Source organism: Notolepis coatsorum, assembly GCF_963971535.1.
Source record: "Notolepis coatsorum genome assembly, chromosome: 11".
NCBI classification, from domain to species: domain Eukaryota; kingdom Metazoa; phylum Chordata; class Actinopteri; order Aulopiformes; family Paralepididae; genus Notolepis; species Notolepis coatsorum.
In genome coordinates this window covers 8,630,527-8,651,998 of record NC_140175.1, presented here as the reverse complement: position 1 = coordinate 8,651,998, position 21,472 = coordinate 8,630,527, and the positions used below count along the sequence as shown (strand labels likewise).

At 42.8% G+C, this 21,472-nt stretch overlaps 1 protein-coding gene and 1 long non-coding RNA gene across 2 annotated transcripts in view; both read left to right on the top strand.

The window, feature by feature from the left end:
* Positions 1-1,866: 1,866 nt before the first annotated feature.
* Positions 1,867-21,472, top strand: part of LOC311236493 (uncharacterized protein) — a gene marked incomplete at its 3' end in the record, with an annotated part of 57,693 nt that continues 38,087 nt past the window's right edge. Inside the window, exons 1-2 of the mRNA XM_084324171.1 lie at positions 1,867-2,187; positions 9,335-9,427. Of these exons, the coding sequence (XP_084180297.1) occupies positions 9,346-9,427 (82 nt within the window). The 5' untranslated portion in view covers positions 1,867-2,187; positions 9,335-9,345. The remainder of the gene's footprint in view (positions 2,188-9,334; positions 9,428-21,472) is intronic.
* LOC311236979 lies at positions 18,902-19,362 on the top strand. Its single transcript, XR_014620269.1, has 3 exons — positions 18,902-18,993; positions 19,079-19,144; positions 19,234-19,362. It is a non-coding gene; the product is annotated as an uncharacterized lncRNA (long non-coding RNA).

Genomic DNA, 21,472 nt, shown 5'->3' with positions numbered 1-21,472 from the left:
GTATATATTCCCTCCCCGCCGTATGTATATTTCCCTCCCACCCCCTCCTAATGTACAGTCCCCTCCCCATCATATGTATATACTCTGTCAGGATCTAGGGGTAACAGTACTGTATATTTGAATACCGCTTATGTCACAAATGTATCAGTACTAAATACCTATATGTCCCTATGCCATAAATGTCATGTATGTTGTGTATGTCATAAATGTCTATATGAATTGAAAATGGGGGGGACCCTGATGGAAACAGGACAAACGTCTTTCTCAGGTCTGCATCCCCTTAACAATTGTATGTATTGAGCCGTACTGTATTGTACCCATTCTGCAATCTGTTAAATAAAGTTTTCATTCATTCATTCATTCACATCAGGGTCCCCCATTTTCAATTCATCATATGACATACATGACATACAGATAGACAGAACTGCTACATCTATACATTTATGACATAGTACTGTTTGTGATACAAAAAGGGTCTAAAAAAGAGAGTATACATTTGAGGGGGAAGACACTGTACATTGGAGGAGGTTGGGTAGGTGGGATGGGGAAACTGTACATTTGAGGATGAATGAATGAAAACTTTATTTAACAGATTGCAGAATGGGTACAATACAGTACGGCTCAATACATACAATTGTTAAGGGGATGCAGACCTGAGAAAGACGTTTGTCTTGTTTCCATCAGGGTCCCCCATTTTCAGATGCAGACCTGAGAAAGACGTTTGTCTTGTTTCCATCAGGGTCCCCCATTTTCAATTCATATAGACATTTATGACATACACAACATACATGACATTTATGGCATAGGGACATATAGGTATTTAGTACTGATACATTTGTGACATAACGGTATTCAAATATACAGTACTGTTACCCCTAGATCCTGACAGAGTGGGGGGGCATGTGGTAAACATGTTTATCTTTTAATTTAGTTTTGAATGACCAATTGAAGCTCTGACATACCTGCGGTGCAGCAAGGGGCGAGGGCGAGGGATCCAGATGCGGACGGCCGTGTTACTATTGTCTCAAAGACAAGACAAGACAAGACAAGAGTTTTAATTGTCACGGCATACAGGTATACAATGAAATGCGGCTGGTCTTGCCCGCGACGATGTGCAATACAGTGGTACAACATATAATAGAATCCAATAAAATACAGTGGTACAACATATTAATAGAATCCAATAAAACAGTGCAATAAACAGGTACGTAGCGTCTTGTACTCTGTGTGGCACTGCCACTCGGGACAATAATACGGTCCGGTCGTGGAGTCACTCCACAAGTCTCCAATACAGTGCTTGCAGAACCGATGGTCGCACTTCAATGTGATCGGGTCGCGATATGAAGACTTACACAAAGGACACGCCGCCGCAGGGGTGTTGAAAGATGCGCCCATTTTGTTTATAAACTTTATTATCTGTTAGTGTTCTTCTTCACTTAGTTAATGTTTTGGTTGCACAAATCACGTGACCCACCCAAATCAGCCAATGGAAGCGAGGGGTATCTACGCGCAGGGGACCTCAGCCATTGGGTGGGACCCAAATTACGTCACCAAAATCAGCCAATGGAAGCGAGGGGTTGCTATGTGCGGTGCTTGTATGTGCGGGGCTTGTAAGCGCTGGTCTGAAGGTCTGCAGCTGGAAGCATCTCGTCAGAATCATCACCTTAACCAACTTCGAAGAGTGCCTAAGTTTAACCAGTGTAGAAACAGGCGTCGGCCAATCAGAGAGCGTCTCCGAGAAATGCGGCGTGCATATGTAATCACGCTGCCGTCCCACGATTGGCGCACATGTCACATGACCAGAAACGTGCGTGGCCAATCAGAGCGCAAAACGGGAACGCGGAAATACGAGTGGTTTGGCAAGATGGCCGCGCGTCGCAGCAGCTAACGTTTCTACAGCCAGACTGTTTACATTGAGGAGCTTTTAACTCGCTTCTCTGGTTCAAAACCGTTATCAAAGGACAAGTTAAACACAACACATTTGTGATCGGCCACCGTCAACTCCTCCGTGCAAACACGACTGACTTTGAACCCGATTGTGAACCAGATCAAGTGTGTTGTTGTCTTTGTTGTGAGTCGGACCAGAGACATCCACGTTGGAGACAATGAAACGAGTCTCTTGCTAACGTCTCTGTGGAGAACAGAACTGTACTGGACCAAGACTTCACATCTGGAACCACAACATCTGTAAGTACAATTATGTTCACATTGTTTTCCTCGTATTGCTTCTTCCTTGCAGCAGCGGCTCGAACGTAAATTCCCTGTAAATATCCTAACCCAACCCCCTCCAATGTACAGTCATTTACCTAGTATGGTTTTGTCAATAGTCCAATGTACAATTTTGTTTGTTTGTACAGTGTCTCCCCCCCCCCCTCAATGTACAGTTTTACTTGTTTATACAGTGTGCCCCCCCCCCCAACCACCTCCAATGTAAATTACCCAGTATGGTTGTCAATATCCCAATGTACCCACCCCCCCCCCCCCACCCAACCTCCTCCAATGTACAGTTTCTACGTCAAATGTATATACTCCCTTTTCTTGACTCCTTCTGTATCACAAACAGTACTGTATTTGCAAATCTGGTATGTCATAAATGTATAGATGTAGCAGTACTGACTATCTGTATGTCATGTATGTCATATATGTCCTGATGAATTGAAAATGGGGGACCCTGATGTAAACAAGACGAAAGTCTTTCTCTGGTCTGCATCCCCTTAACAATTGTGTGTATTGAGCTGTACTGTATTGTACCCATTCTGCAATCTGTTAATAAAGTTTTCAATCAATCAATCAATCAATCAATCAATCAACGGAACTGTTGCGGCTACATGTTGATTGATTGATTGATTGATTGATTGATTGAAAACTTTATTAACAGATTGCAGAATGGGTACAGTACAGTACAGCTCAATACATACAATTGTTAAGGGAATGCAGACCAGAGAAAGACTTTCGTCTTGTTTACATCAGGGTCCCCCATTTTCAATTCATCGTAACATATATGACATACATGACATACAGATAGACAGTACTGCTACATCTATACATTTATGACATACCAGATTTGCAATTACAGTACTGTTTGTGATACAAAAAGAGTCCAGAAACAAGAGTATATACATTTGACGTAGAAACTGTACATTGGATTGGGTAGGTGGGGGTGGGGGGGGACTGTACATTGGAGGTGGTTGGGTGGGTGGGTTGGGTAGGAGTGGGGGGGGGAGGTTGGGTAGGAGGGGTGGGTGGGGGACACTGTACAACTGTACAAACAAAACTGTACATTGGATTATTGACAAGACCATACTTGGTAATTTACTGTACATTGGAGGGGGTTGTGTTCGGACATTTACAGGGGCCAGTTTCGAGTTGCAGTCTCCCTTAGGTGTTTTTTTAGAGTGTTTTTGAAAGTGGGTAGTGATTCACATTCCTTTACAGCTTTGGGTAGGGCGTTCCACATTGATGTGGCATAATTGCGAAACGTGTTTAGTCTAGAGTTGTTCCGATACCGATACCAGTATCGGAAAAGCCGCCGATACTGCCTAAAATGCTGGTATCGGTATCGGCCGATGCTGCTCTAATGCTGCGCTCCGATACCATATGACGTAATTGGGATCATCCCTATGTTCCCCGGGTCCTATGTTCCCCGGGTTCTATGTTCCCCGCTTTGATTGATTAATAGATTGAACATTTTATAATTTTTTATTATTTTATTAATTATTAATGTCCGCCTTGTTTCGAACGGTTAAGCTTAGGCCCTCGTTCGAACTGGTTAAGGTTAGAGTTTGGAATCAGGGCTGGTGGTCTAAAATGTTCAATCTATCAATCAATCAAAGCAGGGAACATAGAACCCGGGGAACATAGACATGCTCCCACGTAATTTATCAACAACACTGCGGTCTGTTGAGTGAGCATTATAAAACAAACGTGTGCTTAATCGACCGTGAATTAAAGTGTCAATGCCAGAGCGCTGTTGACGGGGAGCTCTGATGGGTTCGCTTGGTGCCTGGTGTTATTAGCATTGAACAGCTAACCGAAAGCTAGCTTTAACGTTACCTTGGCTAAAGTTGGGGCTATTCATAATCCAGCAATAATGGCTGCAGACCTGCAAGCAAAGTACAGCAAGTTGGCAAAGGAGTATTCCAAGTTAAATCACAATGTCACCAGTAACGTTAGTCTTTCCATATACCGGTAGCTCATGCTAGCTAACCTAGCTCACATTAACGTAGTCATTGATCGACCACCTTGCGTACACAATTAATGACATGTTGGGGACAGCCATATCAGTGACAATGTTTAGCTTTTAGTGCCAAATGATAAGAGTCTGAGGCGGAGTCTCAAAAGAGAATGTTGAATATTTATTTTGCATCGAAAAAAATCACAACATGCACGTTCTATCTGCTACTAGCTTACAGACTGAGTAGGGTATATCTGCAGAGCCACTGGGTAGCGAGTGCAACACCGTCTAATGTCCGTGTGGATCATTGGATTAGGGTATATCTGCAGTGCTGCAGCCCCATACTCATTGATTAATGATACTAATACAAATCTATACAATCACCCGTTGTTGAATAAATACCATTACTTTCTAGTTATTACTAAAAAAACAGTATATATAAAACAGTATCTGTAAAAAAAATATATATATATAATTTATATAATATCGTTTTTTTTTTTTTTAATGTATGCACTGGTATCGGATAAGTATCGGTATCGGCCGATACCCAAAGCTTAGGTATCGGAATCGGATCGGAAAGGAAAAAATGGTATCGGAACATCTCTAGTTTAGTCCCTTGTTTGAGCCGAATCTGGGTTTAACATGATTTGTGGAGCTCCCTCTGGTGTTGTGATCGTGGTATTCACTGACCTTTGGGAAGTATTTTGACATATACATGGGTACCTTGGTCGTGTAGTGTATAGGGATGCCCCGATCGATCGGCCACCGATCGTTATCGGCCGATAATCAGTATAAATATGCGATCGGGGAATTCCGATAATTAGTCATATTCGCCGATCGCGGAAACTGATCAAGTGGATATCTCACTCGCTTGTCTCAGACGCACAGGACCTGCAAACTGCTCCTCCTCCCTAGCCCCGCCCGTACCCGTGTAGAGTTTGTAAACACAGAGGAGGCGGACCTCCTCTGCTGAGTCTAGATAGTGCATTCGACCTGAGCTAACGTTAGCTACCTAGCTATCGTTACTGTTTAAACAAAATTACCCAGTCAACTATTCACTTTTAGTAGGCATTGTCTAACGGTATTTAGCCGGCTAGCTACCGTTAGCTCCTGATATCAACAAATGCTCCAGCAAGTCTTGTAGTGCATGTTGATACCTCCGTTAGCTCGCGTTAGCTGACGTTAATTCACTGTTCAAGTGTACAGTGGAGCTGTTTGCAGATAGCGAGCAAAAGGATTCTCCGGCGCTGCAGCGGGACCCCATTGGTAACGTTAAGTGCTTTGGTCATTTCACATTCAGCAAGCCCTCAGTTCGAATACGCATTCAATCAATGTTATAAGACATTGATATCAGGAGCTATCTGTAGCTACTGCTAGCCGGCTAGATGACGTTAAGACAACTATTTAGTTCAATCGGACATTTCGTTTTGAACAGTGAATTAACGTCAGCTAACGCGAGCTAACGGAGGTATCAACATGCACTACAAGACTTGCTGGAGCATTTGTTGATATCAGGAGGAGCTACTAGAGTACACACAGACAGTGGAGCTGTTTGCAGATAGCGAGCATTTTGACTTGTTGCGTGGTGGCGATGTCTCGCAGATAATACAAGTACAAGTCTAATTATATAATATATATATTTTATTAAAAAAAAAAAAAAAAAAACTTTTTATATAAAATAATTTTTAATTTCTTTTTAATCAAAAACTATCGGTATCGGATCTGTATCGGCCGATATGGCTCACGACGATCGGTGATCGGTATCGGTGGCAAAAAACGTGATCGGGGCATCCCTAGAGTGTATCTTGTAGACCAGGCCCATTGCAAGTTGCTGTACTCTGTCGTCTACTCTAAGCCATCCTAGGTTGTCAAAGTGGGCAGGGGTGAGGTGGGTTCTAGGAGTAAGGTCAAGCAGTAGTCTGACCAGTTTGTTTTGAGATGTTTGTAATTTTGTTTTTAGCGCCTTTGAGGTGCTCTGGTACCATGAGGTGCAAGCATAGTCGTAGTACCCTTGAATGAGTGCTCCTGCTAGAGTCTTCAGGGTATTCTTGTTTACCAGTGAGGAGATCCGGTACAAGAATCGAGTTCGTTGGTTGACTTTTTTTATTACATTGGATGCCATTTTGTCACAGGAAAGATTTGCCTCTAGGATGGAACCCAGGTAGGTAATATCTTCTTTCCTTGTGACAATATTGTCACCCACTGTAACTGAGAAGCCATCGGTCTTGCTGAGTTTGTTATTTGAACCGAAGAGAATGGACTCTGTTTTGCCCATGTGTAATGATAGTTTGTTATCAGCGAGCCATATGCAGATTTTGCCTAGTTCTGAGCTGAGGGTTTTTTCAACCTGTAACTTGTTCTTGTCAGAGACCAGCAGGGCTGAGTCGTCCGCAAACAGGAACAAGTTGCAGTCACAAGCTGACGACATGTCATTTGCATAAATTAGGAACAGTAGCGGACCTAGTATGCTTCCTTGTGGAACACCACAGCTTACTGTGAGGGGGGGGGGATAGGGTACCGTTTACCTCCACCATCTGCTCTCTCCCCTCCAGGTAGGATTGCATCCAGCTCACTGATAGACTATCAAAACCAATTGCTTTTAGCTTGTCAATCAGAATGGTGTGATTGACAGTGTCGAAGGCCTTTTGTAGGTCCAGCATGACCATGCCGCAGTATTTGCCCGCGTCCACCTCTTGTTTGATGTGGTCGTTTAAATAGAGAAGGCATGTGTCAGTGGAGTGGGATGTTCTGAAGCCAGATTGGAATTCGTAGATTCGATTTATTTCCGCAAGGTATTTTTCGACCTGTTCGTATACAATTTTTTCCATGACTTTCGAGATGGAGGTAAGGATAGAAACAGGGCGGTAGTTGCCTGGGTCTAATTTACTGCCTTTTTTGTGCAGAGGGGTCACTCTCGCAATTTTGAAGTCCTTGGGGACGTGTCCCTGTTTTATGGAGAGGTTTATTATGTGTGTGATGACTGGGGTGATGGCGGCTGCTGAGTCTCTGAGGAATTTGGAGGGGATGTTGTCATGGCCAGTGGCCTTGTTAGGTTGGAGGGCGCTCAGTTTTTTTGAGTACCTCATCTGTTGTTACCATTTCCAGTTTGAAGTCGTCTTTGTGGACCCCTAGGTTCTTGTAGTATGCTACTATGTGTTCTACCCCATAATGCCCTGAGTGGGAGGGTAGTTTGTTTACCAGTGTTGTGGCTATGTTTGTGAAGAAACTATTTAAGTAATTGGCTACATCCAGCTTTTCTGTGATGAGCGTGTTGTCCGTCTTTATGTTTATGTTTGAGAATCTGGTTTTAAGTTTTTTACTGCAGCCTAGTTGGTTATTGAGTAATTTCCAAAGTTCACATGGTTTGTTTTTGTTTTCCTCGGTTTTGTCATTGATGAAATTTTTTTTGCTGTTTTGATCATGGAGTTTACATCATTTCTTAGTCTGTTTCTTTCCAGTTTGAGTTCAGTCACGTGGGCTTGGAGTTCACTGCTCGTGCTTATGGTAAGCTTTGACTGACTTTTACGAAACTCAGAGCATTTTTTGTCTCTGGTTTTCATAGCGGTCAGTATTTCAGCGTGCATCCACGGCTCCGCGCAATCTTTTACCCTGGTGGTTCTTAGGGGGGCCATGTTGTTTAGTATTGTTGAAAATTTGGTTTTGAAGACAATCCATGTTTCTTCAACCAGTGTACCATTGAGCTCATCTGACTAGTCCAGACCCTCCAGTTCAAGGTTAAAGGCCTCGCTAGAGTAGGTTTTGAGGTCTCTAGATGTGACTGTTTTGTGACAGCCAGCCTTTTGTTTTAGCTTTTTGCGCGTACAGAATATCATATAATGATCACTTAACCCGCATGCTATAACCCCTTTATTGGCGAATTGATTGAATGATTGAAAATTGTATGAACAGATTGCAGAATGGGTACAATACAGTATAGCTCAATACACACAATTGTTAAGGGGATGCAGACCAGAGAAAGACTTTCGTCTTGTTTACATCAATCAATCAATTCCATCTTCAAAATTGATAAAGTAAGTGCCGATGGACATCATAATACGTAAATTAACACTTGTGTCTGTGATCAGTACATACATTTTTTTTATTTTTTTTTATTTATCCAGGAATGTCCCATTGAGATACAAGATCTCTTCTTCCAGGGAGTCCTGAACTATCCTAACATACGAACTATCCTACATGTCTGATCAGTACATAGAACTATCCTACATGTCTGTGATCAATACTAGAACTATCCTACATGATCAGTACATAGAACTATCCTACATGTCTGTGAGTGATCATACTAGAACTATCCTACATGTCTGATCAGTACATAGAACTATCCTACATGTCTGTGATCAATACTAGAACTATCCTACATGATCATACTAGAACTATCCTACATGTCTGATCAGTACATAGAACTATCCTACATGTCTGTGATCAATACTAGAACTATCCTACATGATCATACTAGAACTATCCTACATGTCTGATCAGTACATGAACTATCCTACATGTCTGGGTCTGGGATCAGTACATATAACTATCCTACATGTCTGGCATCAGTCCATAAAACTATCCTACATGTCTGGGATCAGTACATAACACTATCCTACATGTCTGGGATCAGTACACTTTTTCACACCTTAACGACGCAAAGTTATCTGCTCTTGGTAAGTCATATTGTAACATGTCCCATATCCAATGTGTGGTTTGCTAAACCTTGACTAAACCTTCTCAGTTTGTGATTGTTCTGTTCTGTTAGAACAATCATATTTTATGTTGCATGGTTTGGAGAGCTAGGAGGCTTCCTTAGAAGAGACTCTGAGTTCAGTGTAAAAGTGAGAGTAAGACAGACTAAAGTAAACACGCTCTAGCCTAAAGCTAACATTTCCTTTTTTCCCGTCGCAAACCGTTATTTCAACTTGTTAGGAAGTGGAGGCTTCCCTCATTTAGATTAGATTAGCTGTCATTATACAGCACAAGTACACTACAACAAAAAGAAGTTTGGCAGATTTAGGCAATTTTTTCTGTACATAATGAACCATGACATGAACGTATCTTCTTCTCTTCACCTGCTGTAATTTAGCCTTCACTTTTTTGGCAAATAATCCACTGCGTCCACCATGATGGATTTGTGATCTTTGTGTCAACGTCTAGAGAAAACCCTAATGGATTGTCCAGACGTCCACACGCTTCCCATCACCCGTGACAACAAGGATGGTCTGCTGGACATGGACAAGCTTGCCAGAGGTGATAATTTTACCACTTCATTTACATTCTTTAAAGTAATTTTGTTCTTAATTTCTATCATTCCTAAACACCTCATGGATGTCAATCAATCTACATTTTATTACAGACCCAGGGTCCATATAAAAGACAGGACAATACATAGAATAAATTACATATAAAAGGACCATTAAAAAAATCACAGTTTAAAATAAAATACAGATTAATGTCATATAAACATAAAGACAACTGTCTGTGTTTCCACTGCTGGGATTGAAGGACAAAACCAAGATGAGCTCATTTACAGAGTAATTTACCAGACAAACACATGTAAATATAAGATTTCTTAAGACAGCTTGGGGAGGAAGTCCTGCAGCCACAAACATCTTACTTGCACTTAGGGATGGCACCGATCCGATACTCGGTATCGGTCCGATACTGGCCAAATTCACGGGATCGGATATCGGAAAAACACTTGAGTATTACCCCATCCGATACATGCTGTAAAGCATGCCATCACGTGAACAGTAACAACGTTATCGTTAGCTAAACGTGAGTCTTGTTAGCAGTGCGCCGCGATCATGTCAGCTGTGTGGAGTTATTTTAAGCTCAAAGAAGAAAAAGGCAAAACAGCCTGTGGTGTTATATATCTATGGTGTGCACACTAATATGACACAGATAGCCCTTTTACACCGGCCAGGCTCCGTGCTGGAGCCGGTTCCCGAACGTAATCTCGCACCGGCCAGCGCGTTCACACCGGGATTAATTGGTTCAGAACGTGACAAATCGGTGCTCAGCTGGCACCGGAAAATAGTTGGTTTTTCCTCGTGAACCGTGACGTCATCAGTGGGTGTGTCATATTCTAGGCTGTGAAGACGAGTAAACGGGGGGAAAGTAGCGAGTCGGCATTGCACTCAACCGATCCATTCAACAGGAAGCGATTTGCGACTGATCTCAAAACGAGATTAGATTCAAATGTATTGTTATGATACAGCACAAGTACAATACACCATCCAACCATAGTGGATAAAGAAATGCTCCAGAAATGCGTGGAGAAAGGCTTAGCGAGCCTCAACGCGCGAGCACACACTGTTTGAAATGAATCATTCCAGCAAAGTAGGCTTCTATTATTCGAATTACTGTTTTAATGGGTATCATAGTAGTAAGTCCTACTGTAGAACATGACATATGACATCTGATTTTATTAATGCCAATGCTAAAAATTAGGGACAAGCGCAATTGGCACAAGTGTAAATGATGGATTAGTCACTCACAGTTAACATCTGACCGATTAGCTCAACTGGTAAGTCCGCTGGCTGTGGATTCTATGGTCACAGGTAGTGATGCACCGATGTGAAAATTGTGGCCGATACCGATAACCGATATTAATATTGCTGTTCTGGCTGATACCGATATTTACCGATGTCGATATCTTGTATAGAAAACACTTTTTTATGATAATCAAATAAAGAGCAAATTATTTTTTAAATATATATATATATATATATATCGGCCCTATCTTGATATCGGACCGACACCAATGTGTAAAAAAAACGGCCATATCGACCGATATTATATCGGCGGCCAATATATCGTGCATCACTAGTCACAGGTTCAAAGCTTTTGGCTGACTGACTGGCAACATTTCTCCCAGTCACGTCGATTTAAATTTGATTTTGAGTAGAGTGAATTATAACTATTGATTTGAGTGGAGTGAGTTTTAACAACTCCGTCCAAATGACTGCATTAGTCCAAGTGTCCAAGTGTCTTAATCAGTTCATTTTTGTAGGTCCTGTGCGCGGTAAACAGATTCAAAATCTTCTTATTGCAATCCCAAAAGCTTCGATAATCCAAATGTCCACGACTTCAAGTTGGTAGCCCGATTGAAATGTCCCAGAGGCAGAGAGGGTTAGCCTTATTCTGCTTCCTTGACGAAAATATGCAATCCACTGATTAGATCCATTTCGAGTTGATTTGAGCTAGGCCTGCCACGATAACAAATTTTGCTGGGCGATTAATTGCCCCCGAAAATATCGCGATAAGCGATATTATTGCGACCGGTTAGAGCATTTTTTTTTGAGAAATTTATTTCCCAAAACTTTTATTTTGAAGCCCACCGCTCCGTCTTTTCCGGTGTTTTAGACTTTTATTTTGAAGCCCACCGACCGGACCGGAAGTATTGTTGTTATTATCCTAGCTTGCTGATGCTGCTGGTGGACTGGGGCCAGCTAACGTTAGCTTGCTGATGCTACTACTACTTCGACATGCTGCTAATGGGCTGGGGCCAGCTAACGTTAGCTTGCTGATGCTGCTGGTAGATCGACATGCTGCTAGTGGACTGGGGCCAGCTAACGTTAGCTTGCTGATGCTACTAGTAGATCGACATGAGCTAATGATAAAACAAATGTTGAGATTGTTGGTGAACAACTAACTTTAAGTTAGTTTTAACGTTAGCTACTAACGTTAAAACGCTAACGTTACACTACAAATAACGCTACTTGGTTAAAAGGAGCAACACTATTGAGAAATGTAGTTAAGCTATGTGGTGTTGCCCCACGGAGCTCCTGTGCTGTGCTCTCTGCTCTGTAGTAAAGCCAGCGGCCCGCCTCCCAACACGGACAGTGACTGACAAGGGGCACTGGTTCCGCCTCATTAAAACAAACGCGCAAATAGCAATTAATCGCGCCCGTCAAAATCATTGCATTAATTTTAATTATCGCGGCAATTAATCGATTTATTGCTTATCGCGGCAGGCCTAATTTGAGCATAGTCCGACAACCGGCACGAAGCACAGAGCACAGCAGCGTCAGGCTTCATGGAGGCAGTAGAGGAGGCGGTAGGAACGGCCTTGAGGAGCCTGGGGAGAGGAGAGAAACGTGACTGTCTCTGGGAAGGCTGGGAAGGGAAAATAGGCAGCGTAGCGATTTCAAAATGAGATTCGATTAAAATGTATTGTCATTATACAGCACAAGTACAATACACCATCCAACCAGAGTGGATAAATGAATTAACCTAAAAAAAAAAAACGTTTGGAACCAAGAGATTTAACCTGTGACCATAGGTTCCACAGCCAGCGGACTAACCAGTTGAGCTAATCAGTCGGATGTTAACTGTAAGTGACTAATCCATCATTTACACTTGTGCCAATTGCGTTTGTCCCTAATTTTCAGTATTGGCATTAATAAATCAGATGTCATGCTAATGTCATGTTCTACAGTAGGATTTACTACTATGATACCCATTAAAACAGTAATTTGAATAATAGAAGCCTACTTTGCTGGAACGATTAATTTCAAACGTATACAGTGTGTGTGTGCTTTTGTGTGTGCGCTCGCGCGTTGAGGCTCGCTAAGCCTTTCTCCACGCATTATTTTTACCTCCGCCTGAGTAACGCCCCTGTTGATGACGGACACAGTGGAATGTTGGTTCTGCTTAAATGGGTGTGAACACGGGCCGGTTCGCCAGAGAGCACCAAAGTTCAGAGTCTCCAGAACGGAGCTGGAGCTTGAACCGGAGCCCTGCTGGTGTAAAAGGGCTAACCGAGAGTACTGGCCACCGTACTGGGGTCACAGACGGGTAACGTTAACTACTAGAAGCGGATTAGCTACGGAGCTAACTCACAAACAAATACAGAGGACTCGCGTGTATACTTGTCGAATAACACGACACAGCCGAGTGTACCATCTCCAAAGCGATGGTGGCAGCAACACTGGAAACTCCATGGACTTAATTAAACACTTCATGGAAACAGAGTAACATTATGTCGAGTTCACGAATGCAGAGAGGAAATGTTTTGCAGCAGCAGTTAACGTTAACGTCACTGGAAACTAGGGCTGGGCGATATGACGATATTATATAAATATCGGGTACAGTTCATTAACGATACACTTTTTCAACGTATCGTGGATATCGTGATGTTTTGCCCAAGAGGATTGTGTCGCGTCAATCTGTCCACACGTTACTCGTTCATATCTCAGCCCGTCTGTTAATAAAGTTTTCAATCAGACAGATGTATGGAAAGGCTTTTATTATAACATTCGTTGTAGTAAAATCATTATGCCTCATTTAGTCATCCTGTGGAGCACTGGTCTCCTACTCGACGGCCGCGGGGAGCTAACGTTAGTAGCTTTGTTGACGTTGTTCAGCACACAGGACATTCAGGAAGTCAAAAACTAATAACGCTTGCCGATTGGTGCTAAGAACAGCAGGGCGGGTGCAAGCGCTGTGACGTAATTGGCAGACTCGACTGTCAATCAAAATTATTATGTTTCCGTCAGAATGAATGAGTGAAGACTTTGTTAAAGGGTTGCAGAATGGGTACAATACAGTACAGGAGGATGAAGACCAGAAAAAGACTTTCGGCTTTTTTACATAAGGGTCCTCCATTTTCAATTCATCAAAACATTTAGAGACATACATATATACAGTAGTTTCATTAAAATGCTATTGATTGATTGATTTAAAACTTTATTAACATATTGCAGAATGGGTACAGTACAGCTCAATACATACAATTGTTAAGGGGATGCAGACCAGAGAAAGACTTTAGTCTTGTTTACATCAGGGTCCCCCATTTTCAATTCATCATATTTCATATCTAAATCATATATCTCATTGCTAAATATATGCAATATATAATCTAATAATCTAAATCTAATATATAATATAAAAATGCTAAATGCATGGGTATTTTATTTTGTCTTTAATGTTAGCTTGCAAACTCAAATACTGTCTTGGTAAGCCTCATAATGAATTGTTTGGGGTAAAAAAGAAAAATATCGTGATGTGTATCGTGTATCGCCGAAAGGTCAGAAAATATCGTGATATCATATTTAGGCCATATCGCCCAGCCCTACTGGAAACCCTTCAGAAGTGCGAGAAACTCCTTGCAGACGGTAACAAAGCAGAGCTTATAACCAAGAAAATAACCAAATGTATTGTGCTGGACGAACAGCCCCTTTCTGTTGTTGAAAATGTAACGTTAGGTATCCTTGCTTCATGTTGCCAAACCGGCATTTGATCTCCGAATAAGTACAATGTTGTGTTTCTTTTTCGAATGTAGCCAAGAGTATAACCATAATCCTATTATAAAAACAGCAGTCAAAGTGTATATTTTCAGCACTATGTGCATCGTGGACAGAGGCACGGATAAATCCGTGGCAAGTTGTTTTTGCTTTTATTCCATTTTAATAACCTATTCAAGGTCGCCAAGCGGCACTGCAGATCTACCCTACTCTATGAATTCGAGAAGGTGCAATACCGGCCAGATCCTCCTAGGGGCGCTATCGCGATAATGCAGTGTTCCCTGCTCAGTTTTCAGTATTTGTGGTGAGCGCCTTGCCCACTGCACCACGTAGCCGCCCACTATAATTTTATAAACATGTCTCATGGACAGACTTGGGCGAATGATGAGGTGAAAGCCCTGATCAACATATGGTCAGAAGACCAAATAAAACAACTGCTTGTGGGCACCCACAAAAACAACGAGGTGTACAAGTTGTTTACCGAGAGGATGGCGGTAATGGGGTATAATAGAACGATGGATCAATGCCACGTCAAAATAAAAAAACTGCGCCAGCAATACATTAAAGTCCACGACTTGCTGCGAAAAAGTGGGAGTTCGGGGGACGAGAAAGACAAGTTCCCTTGGTATGATGACCTGGACGCTATACTTGGCACAAGACCAACATCCAGCCCGAAACATATTGTCGAGTCTTTCGAAGATGAGACCCAGACGGCATCATCACCAGCACCGACTGAAAATAGTGTTGCCTCCGCTGATCTGGAGTTAGACAGAAGTGGTAAGAGTTTTTTTTTTGTGATCTGTATTTCTGTGTGTCTAGTACAGTGTTTCTCTCTTCACTTCACACCAGGGCCCTGTTTCTTGTACGTGGTTCAACTAAGTCGATCAAGATGTCATTATCCAGCTTCAGTTAACGAGATGATTGAAGCCAGGCTATTCAGGTTCCAAGAAGGCCGATTGACTCTCGTTAACTCAAGCCGGACTTGACGACTCTGGATAATTGCGCGTGGCCGCGTCACCTCAAAAGGCATCAGAGATCGAGTGCAGAAATGCAGATGTCAGAGCGAAAATGACGAAAGCGACGAGAGCAAATTTCTTCCACCCCGCTGAGCAGGAATTGCTCATGCGCACTTATGAAGACCACAAGAGCATCATCAATATAAAGTCCAACACTGCCACCGCTGCGAGGGCAAGGCAGAGTGCGTGGCAGCACATCGCGGATACGTTAAATGCGTAAGTGTTGGGCAAATGTATATTATTCATTATCACAACCTTCAGAATAAGTAGATACAAAAGCCCAAAGCGTATTCATATAATTGATATGGATTAATAGATACGTATATGAGGATATGTATTAGGTCAGACATTCAATACATTGAAGCAGTGAAATGAAATTGCGTGTGATCCTCTCTATTCTTACATTATTCATGAGTAGGGATGGGAATTGATAGGATTTTATCGATACGATTCCATTATCGATTCTGCTTATCGATTCGATTCTTTATCGATTCCCTTATCGATACCTGATCAATTTATAATTTAAATAAATAAATTGGAAATGCAACAGAACTACATTTAGTCATTTAGCTGACGCTTTTATCCAAAGCGACTTACAAGTTCTGTACGACAAGCCATCAGGAAGGGCACAACTCTATCAGCTGAGCAACAATGTTCATCAAAGTGTTGAGTGCTACAGTGTAGGTTAGTTTATTAGGACAAGTGCATGACAGTACGGTTAGTTAGGGTTAGATATATTTTTTTTTATTCAGATAATGGTTGAAGAAGTGCGTCTTTAGTCGACGGCGAAAGATTGGACGTGATTCGGCTGTCCTAACTGGGGTGGGTAGTTCATTCCACCATTGTGGGGCAAGGACTGAGAATAGGCGACTTCTCTTTGATGACCCTCCCGGAGCTCGGATAGGAGTAGGTCTGAGGCGGCCAGAAGATGCAGAGCGTCGGGGTCTAAGCTGGTTAGAATAACAACATGCAACTTGACATTTCTGATTGTCATTTATTGTTGAGCCCCCATGTCAGAAAAATACAAAAACTGTAAAAAATAAAACATTAACTATAGCCTACACTTAAATAAAATAATGTATTTGAGATTCTCTTAAAATGTATTTATTTTTTTATTCTTAAACTAATTTAATCTATTGAATAACAGGTTGTTATTCCTCTGACTTCTGTCTCTCTCACACACACACACACACACACACACACACACACACACACACACACACACACACACACACACACACACACACACACACACACACACACACACACACACACACACACACACACACACACACACACACACACACACACACACACACACACACACACACACACACACACACACACACACACACACACACACACACACACACACACACACACACACACACACACACACACACACACACACACACACACACACACACACACACACACACACACACACACACACACACACACACACACACACACACACACACACACACACACACACACACACACACACACACACACACACACACACACACACACACACACACACACACACACACACACACACACACACACACACACACACACACACACACACACACACACACACACACACACACACACACACACACACACACACACACACACACACACACACACACACACACACACACACACACACACACACACACACACACACACACACACACACACACACACACACACACACACACACACACACACACACACACACACACACACACACACACACACACACACACACACACACACACACACACACACACACACACACACACACACACACACACACACACACACACACACACACACACACACACACACACACACACACACACACACACACACACACACACACACACACACACACACACACACACACACACACACACACACACACACACACACACACACACACACACACACACACACACACACACACACACACACACACACACACACACACACACACACACACACACACACACACACACACAGAGAGCTCCCCGGGCCCCTGTCCTTTATGTATTGGCTTGTGTTGCTACACGGACACATTTGTATGTTGCACCACTGTACTTCCTGGTTTACACTTTACAGACTTGTAAACAAGCACTCGCGTCTCTCATTATATGTGAACTAAAGAGTACAAGGTTTACACAACAGCCCCCACCTGCTGTTTTATTGTATTTGTACCTGTACTATCCGCTGTCAGCTGTTTATCTCTCTTTGTGAGGTTGATTAAATAGCGTTAGCTCACGTTAGCTCACGTTAGCTCCGCGGCTAATTTTAGCTCACCCTAAACTAAATCAATGACAATGTTCTAAAGCATTCAAGTAGTTTTCACTGCACATAGAAGTAGCCAAACAGCGGGAGCATTTCGGGAGCATATTACCAAAACCCAGGCAATTTCGAGCCCTTAAGGAATCAAATAGAGTCTGCCATGGCTACATGGTAACGTAACGTTATTGCGCAACTGTAGGCAGCGATAAGGGAATCGAAAGTCACAGGAGCCACACGGTTCCAGGCATCGGCCAATTAGGAACCGGTTCCCAATGGGAACCGGTTTTCGATTCCCATCCCTATTCATGAGTCCACCTTATTAATTTCCTACAATAATGATATGCTATGGTGTACTACCAACACTGTCATATAATTATGAGTGCTTTCAACCCCCATGTATAGAAACAACCCAGAGTCCAAACGGACATGGGAGCAGGTGAAAACCAAACATAAGAATATAATTCAGAATGGTGAGTGAGTGAATTAATACAATCTGTGCCATGGTATTGCATTGAACAGCTTGTCAATGTCGTATGATCCTTCATATTCCAGCAAACAAAAAGAGGTCCGACATGGCCAAGACGGGGGGGGGGGGGCCGAAGACCCCTGACTTCACTCCTGCGGAGGAGCTGGCCCTCCAGCACAACAGGGGAAGACCCATAATGGAGGGTGTAGCTGGGGGCAGCTCCTCCGCCTCCGGGAGTAATCCTAGGAGCCCTCATCCCAGAGGTATAGGTGCACTTCATTCTATGAGTCTCTTTCATGATTATTCATTTAGTTAACCATCGTCACATTTTGCAGTGTTTGGACCTGCTGATGCAGAGGAGACCACTGATGTAAGTTGATATTGCTGCATCATTGTGTAATGGTTCTATTTTAGCAATAAAGAAATCAATAATCAGAAGATCATTGAAAAATATCCCAAACCATTGCAATATCATCCACTGAATTATGTCGGTGTTTTTGGTAAATAATGTAATGTAAAAAGGGTATCTAGCAATTATAAGCCTCTGCTTCAGCCTACACGTTGTCGGTCATTTTCTCTCTTTCATAAAAGGTTCTACTACTTTGCTTTGTAGAATACCGAAATAAAACCATCAATACATGTTCATTGTGTGTGTCCTTTAAAGAACCAAAGACAATTCTCCAAAGTTCCTAATAATTCCTAATTCACTAACAGACTGACAGTCCAGCAGACGATGGCGAGGACACCCTAACTGCATGTTCCGGTGATGTGGTAAAAACAAGTTGTGGAAACTAATACTCCTATCCAACTCACTCCTTGTGAGTGGTATTTGGACTAAATCAATGCATTCCTTTAGCCAGGTACTGAATCACGGCCGGAGCCTGCAGGCCCCTCTCACTCTGCTGGAACTGGGGGTGGGGAGGTGAGTTATCATTTAATACCCTCACATTGTGAGGGGAGGTCTGAGTTTAGTTGCCATCTGACCGCCACACATTCATTTTCTTTCTTTAGAACGACCGTGAAAGTGTCAAATCACTATATAAGCGGAAGTTGCGGGCTGAGGTTGAATTCCTACAGTCTGAGACGGTGGGTCGGAATGAGTACCGCCGGATAAAGATACGGAAACTACACAAGGAGATGGAGTTGATTGATCAGCAGCTGGATGTAAGTGTAACCATGTGAAGCTTTGCCTAAAGTATTTGTGAGCTTTGGCATGAAATGCAACTTAACTGAAATTCTTTCTTGTGTGCACTTTCATTTACAGGCGGGCAGGCGGGGCAGCAGTCAGAAAAAATAAAGACTTTATTGTACAACATGTGGATCTCTTCTTCTTCTTGTACATGTTCCTCTATGAATGGGTATAACTTGAAAGCAAAGAGGGTGGCAAAGCCTAGAACCATATAGATTAAACATGCAAACATGAAAAGAGGAATACGTAAGATGAGTCCAACATTAACCTAAATGAACTCAACACCTAACCAAAATGATGGTGGGCAATTCTGTTCCTTGCAGCCTGTCCGGTCTGCTCGTCCAAGTGGACTGGCTGTAGGTCATCCTCAGGATGGTCCAGGATGACTGGGACCCTCTCCTTCCTCAGTGTTGCTATATTGTGGAGCACTGCACAGGCCACAGTGATGTCACATGCCCTGTCTGGTGCCACCCGCAGCCCGCGCAGACACGTGAATCTGCCCTTCAGTTGGCCGAAGGTCATTTCTATCCGGGCTCTCGTCCGAGCATGAGCCCCGTTGAAACGGGCTTCAGGCCCTGGTGCTGGCTCTGGATAGGGGGTCATGAAGTAGGGCTTGCATGCATAACCCCTGTCTCCAATTAGGAGTCCATCGTAATGACCTATAGTAGATAATATACAATGTTAGATCACCTCTACATGAAATAAGCATTTATAGATGACATGATATTTGCTATACCTTGCTCGAAGCTGTTGTTAGATCACCTCTACATGAAATAAGCATTTATAGATGACATGATATTTGCTATACCTTGCTCGAAGCTGTTGCACAGTGCAGACTCTCTGAATACTCTGGAGTCGTGGACGGAGCCCGGCCACTTGGCCTCAATATTGGTGATGAGGCAGGTGGAGTCACAGATCATCTAAGATGAATTGCGGTCAAGTCATGGTTATTGTACAGTACATGGGTAGCCATACAGCAGGCAATTGCAAGGTCCATGATGACCCCTATGTTAAAACAAATATGATTGCTTTTATAGCAATGTAATTTGAGGGGAATTGTCATAAGTTGGCCTACCTGCACATTAATGCTGTGATAGCCTTTTCGATTCACAAAATCACCCTCGTTTGGGCCAGAGGGTGCTTTGAGTTTGATGTGCGTGCAGTCCACCGCGCCAATGACATTTGGAAACTCTGCATAATAATAATGAGCTCCGTAAGGAATAGTGATATATGAATGCACTTTAATTAAATGGTGGAATATTGAATAACTCAATTACCCGCAATTCCATAGAAGCCCTCTTTGATTACATTCACTTGGACACGGCCAGGGAATGTAATGTAGTCATCCATGAATGTCTTCAAGGCCAAATATACTTTGCGAATAGCACGGCATGCAGTGGCTTTGCTGATGTTCTCCGCATCGCCTACGGTGTACAGAAAGGTACCACTGGCAAAGAAACGCAAGGCAATGCAGAGGGTCTGGGTGACAGTCAACGCTCTGTTGCGGCGTGTTTGATTAACAAGGTGTGGCCCGAGGAGGTCTTGGAGGAAAATGATTCCTCGTCTGCTAAATCTATAGCGCTCGTACAGGAACTCATTAGTATAAGCTAACGGATCTTGGCGATCTCTAAGCACTCTCTCTCTATGAACTGCTAATCGGACTATGATTGCTCCTTCGTCAATCGGATCTCTGAGGAAGGGACATGCCATTATTTGCGAGGGTGTGGCCACAATCCACGCCTAACGTTTCAATTTCTGCTTGAATGAAACAGAATCCAGGCGCTCCTCTCCTTCCTCGCTCCTCATACACAGCGGAGAATATGAAGGGAATCCGAGCCGAACGAGCGATAGGTTTCAATCATTAAGGATGTCCCCGCGGGATTCACATTTGCAATGCTGCGCGTTGTTAAAATAACCATTATAATGTGTACATCGCACCGAGCGAGCGCCACGGTATATATAACGTGCATTATTTAGGACAAAGTGAATTTAGTATCAGCATTTTGGGTCTATTTTACATTTCAAAAGACCCCTCTGGAAGAATGGAGCACAAAAACGTAA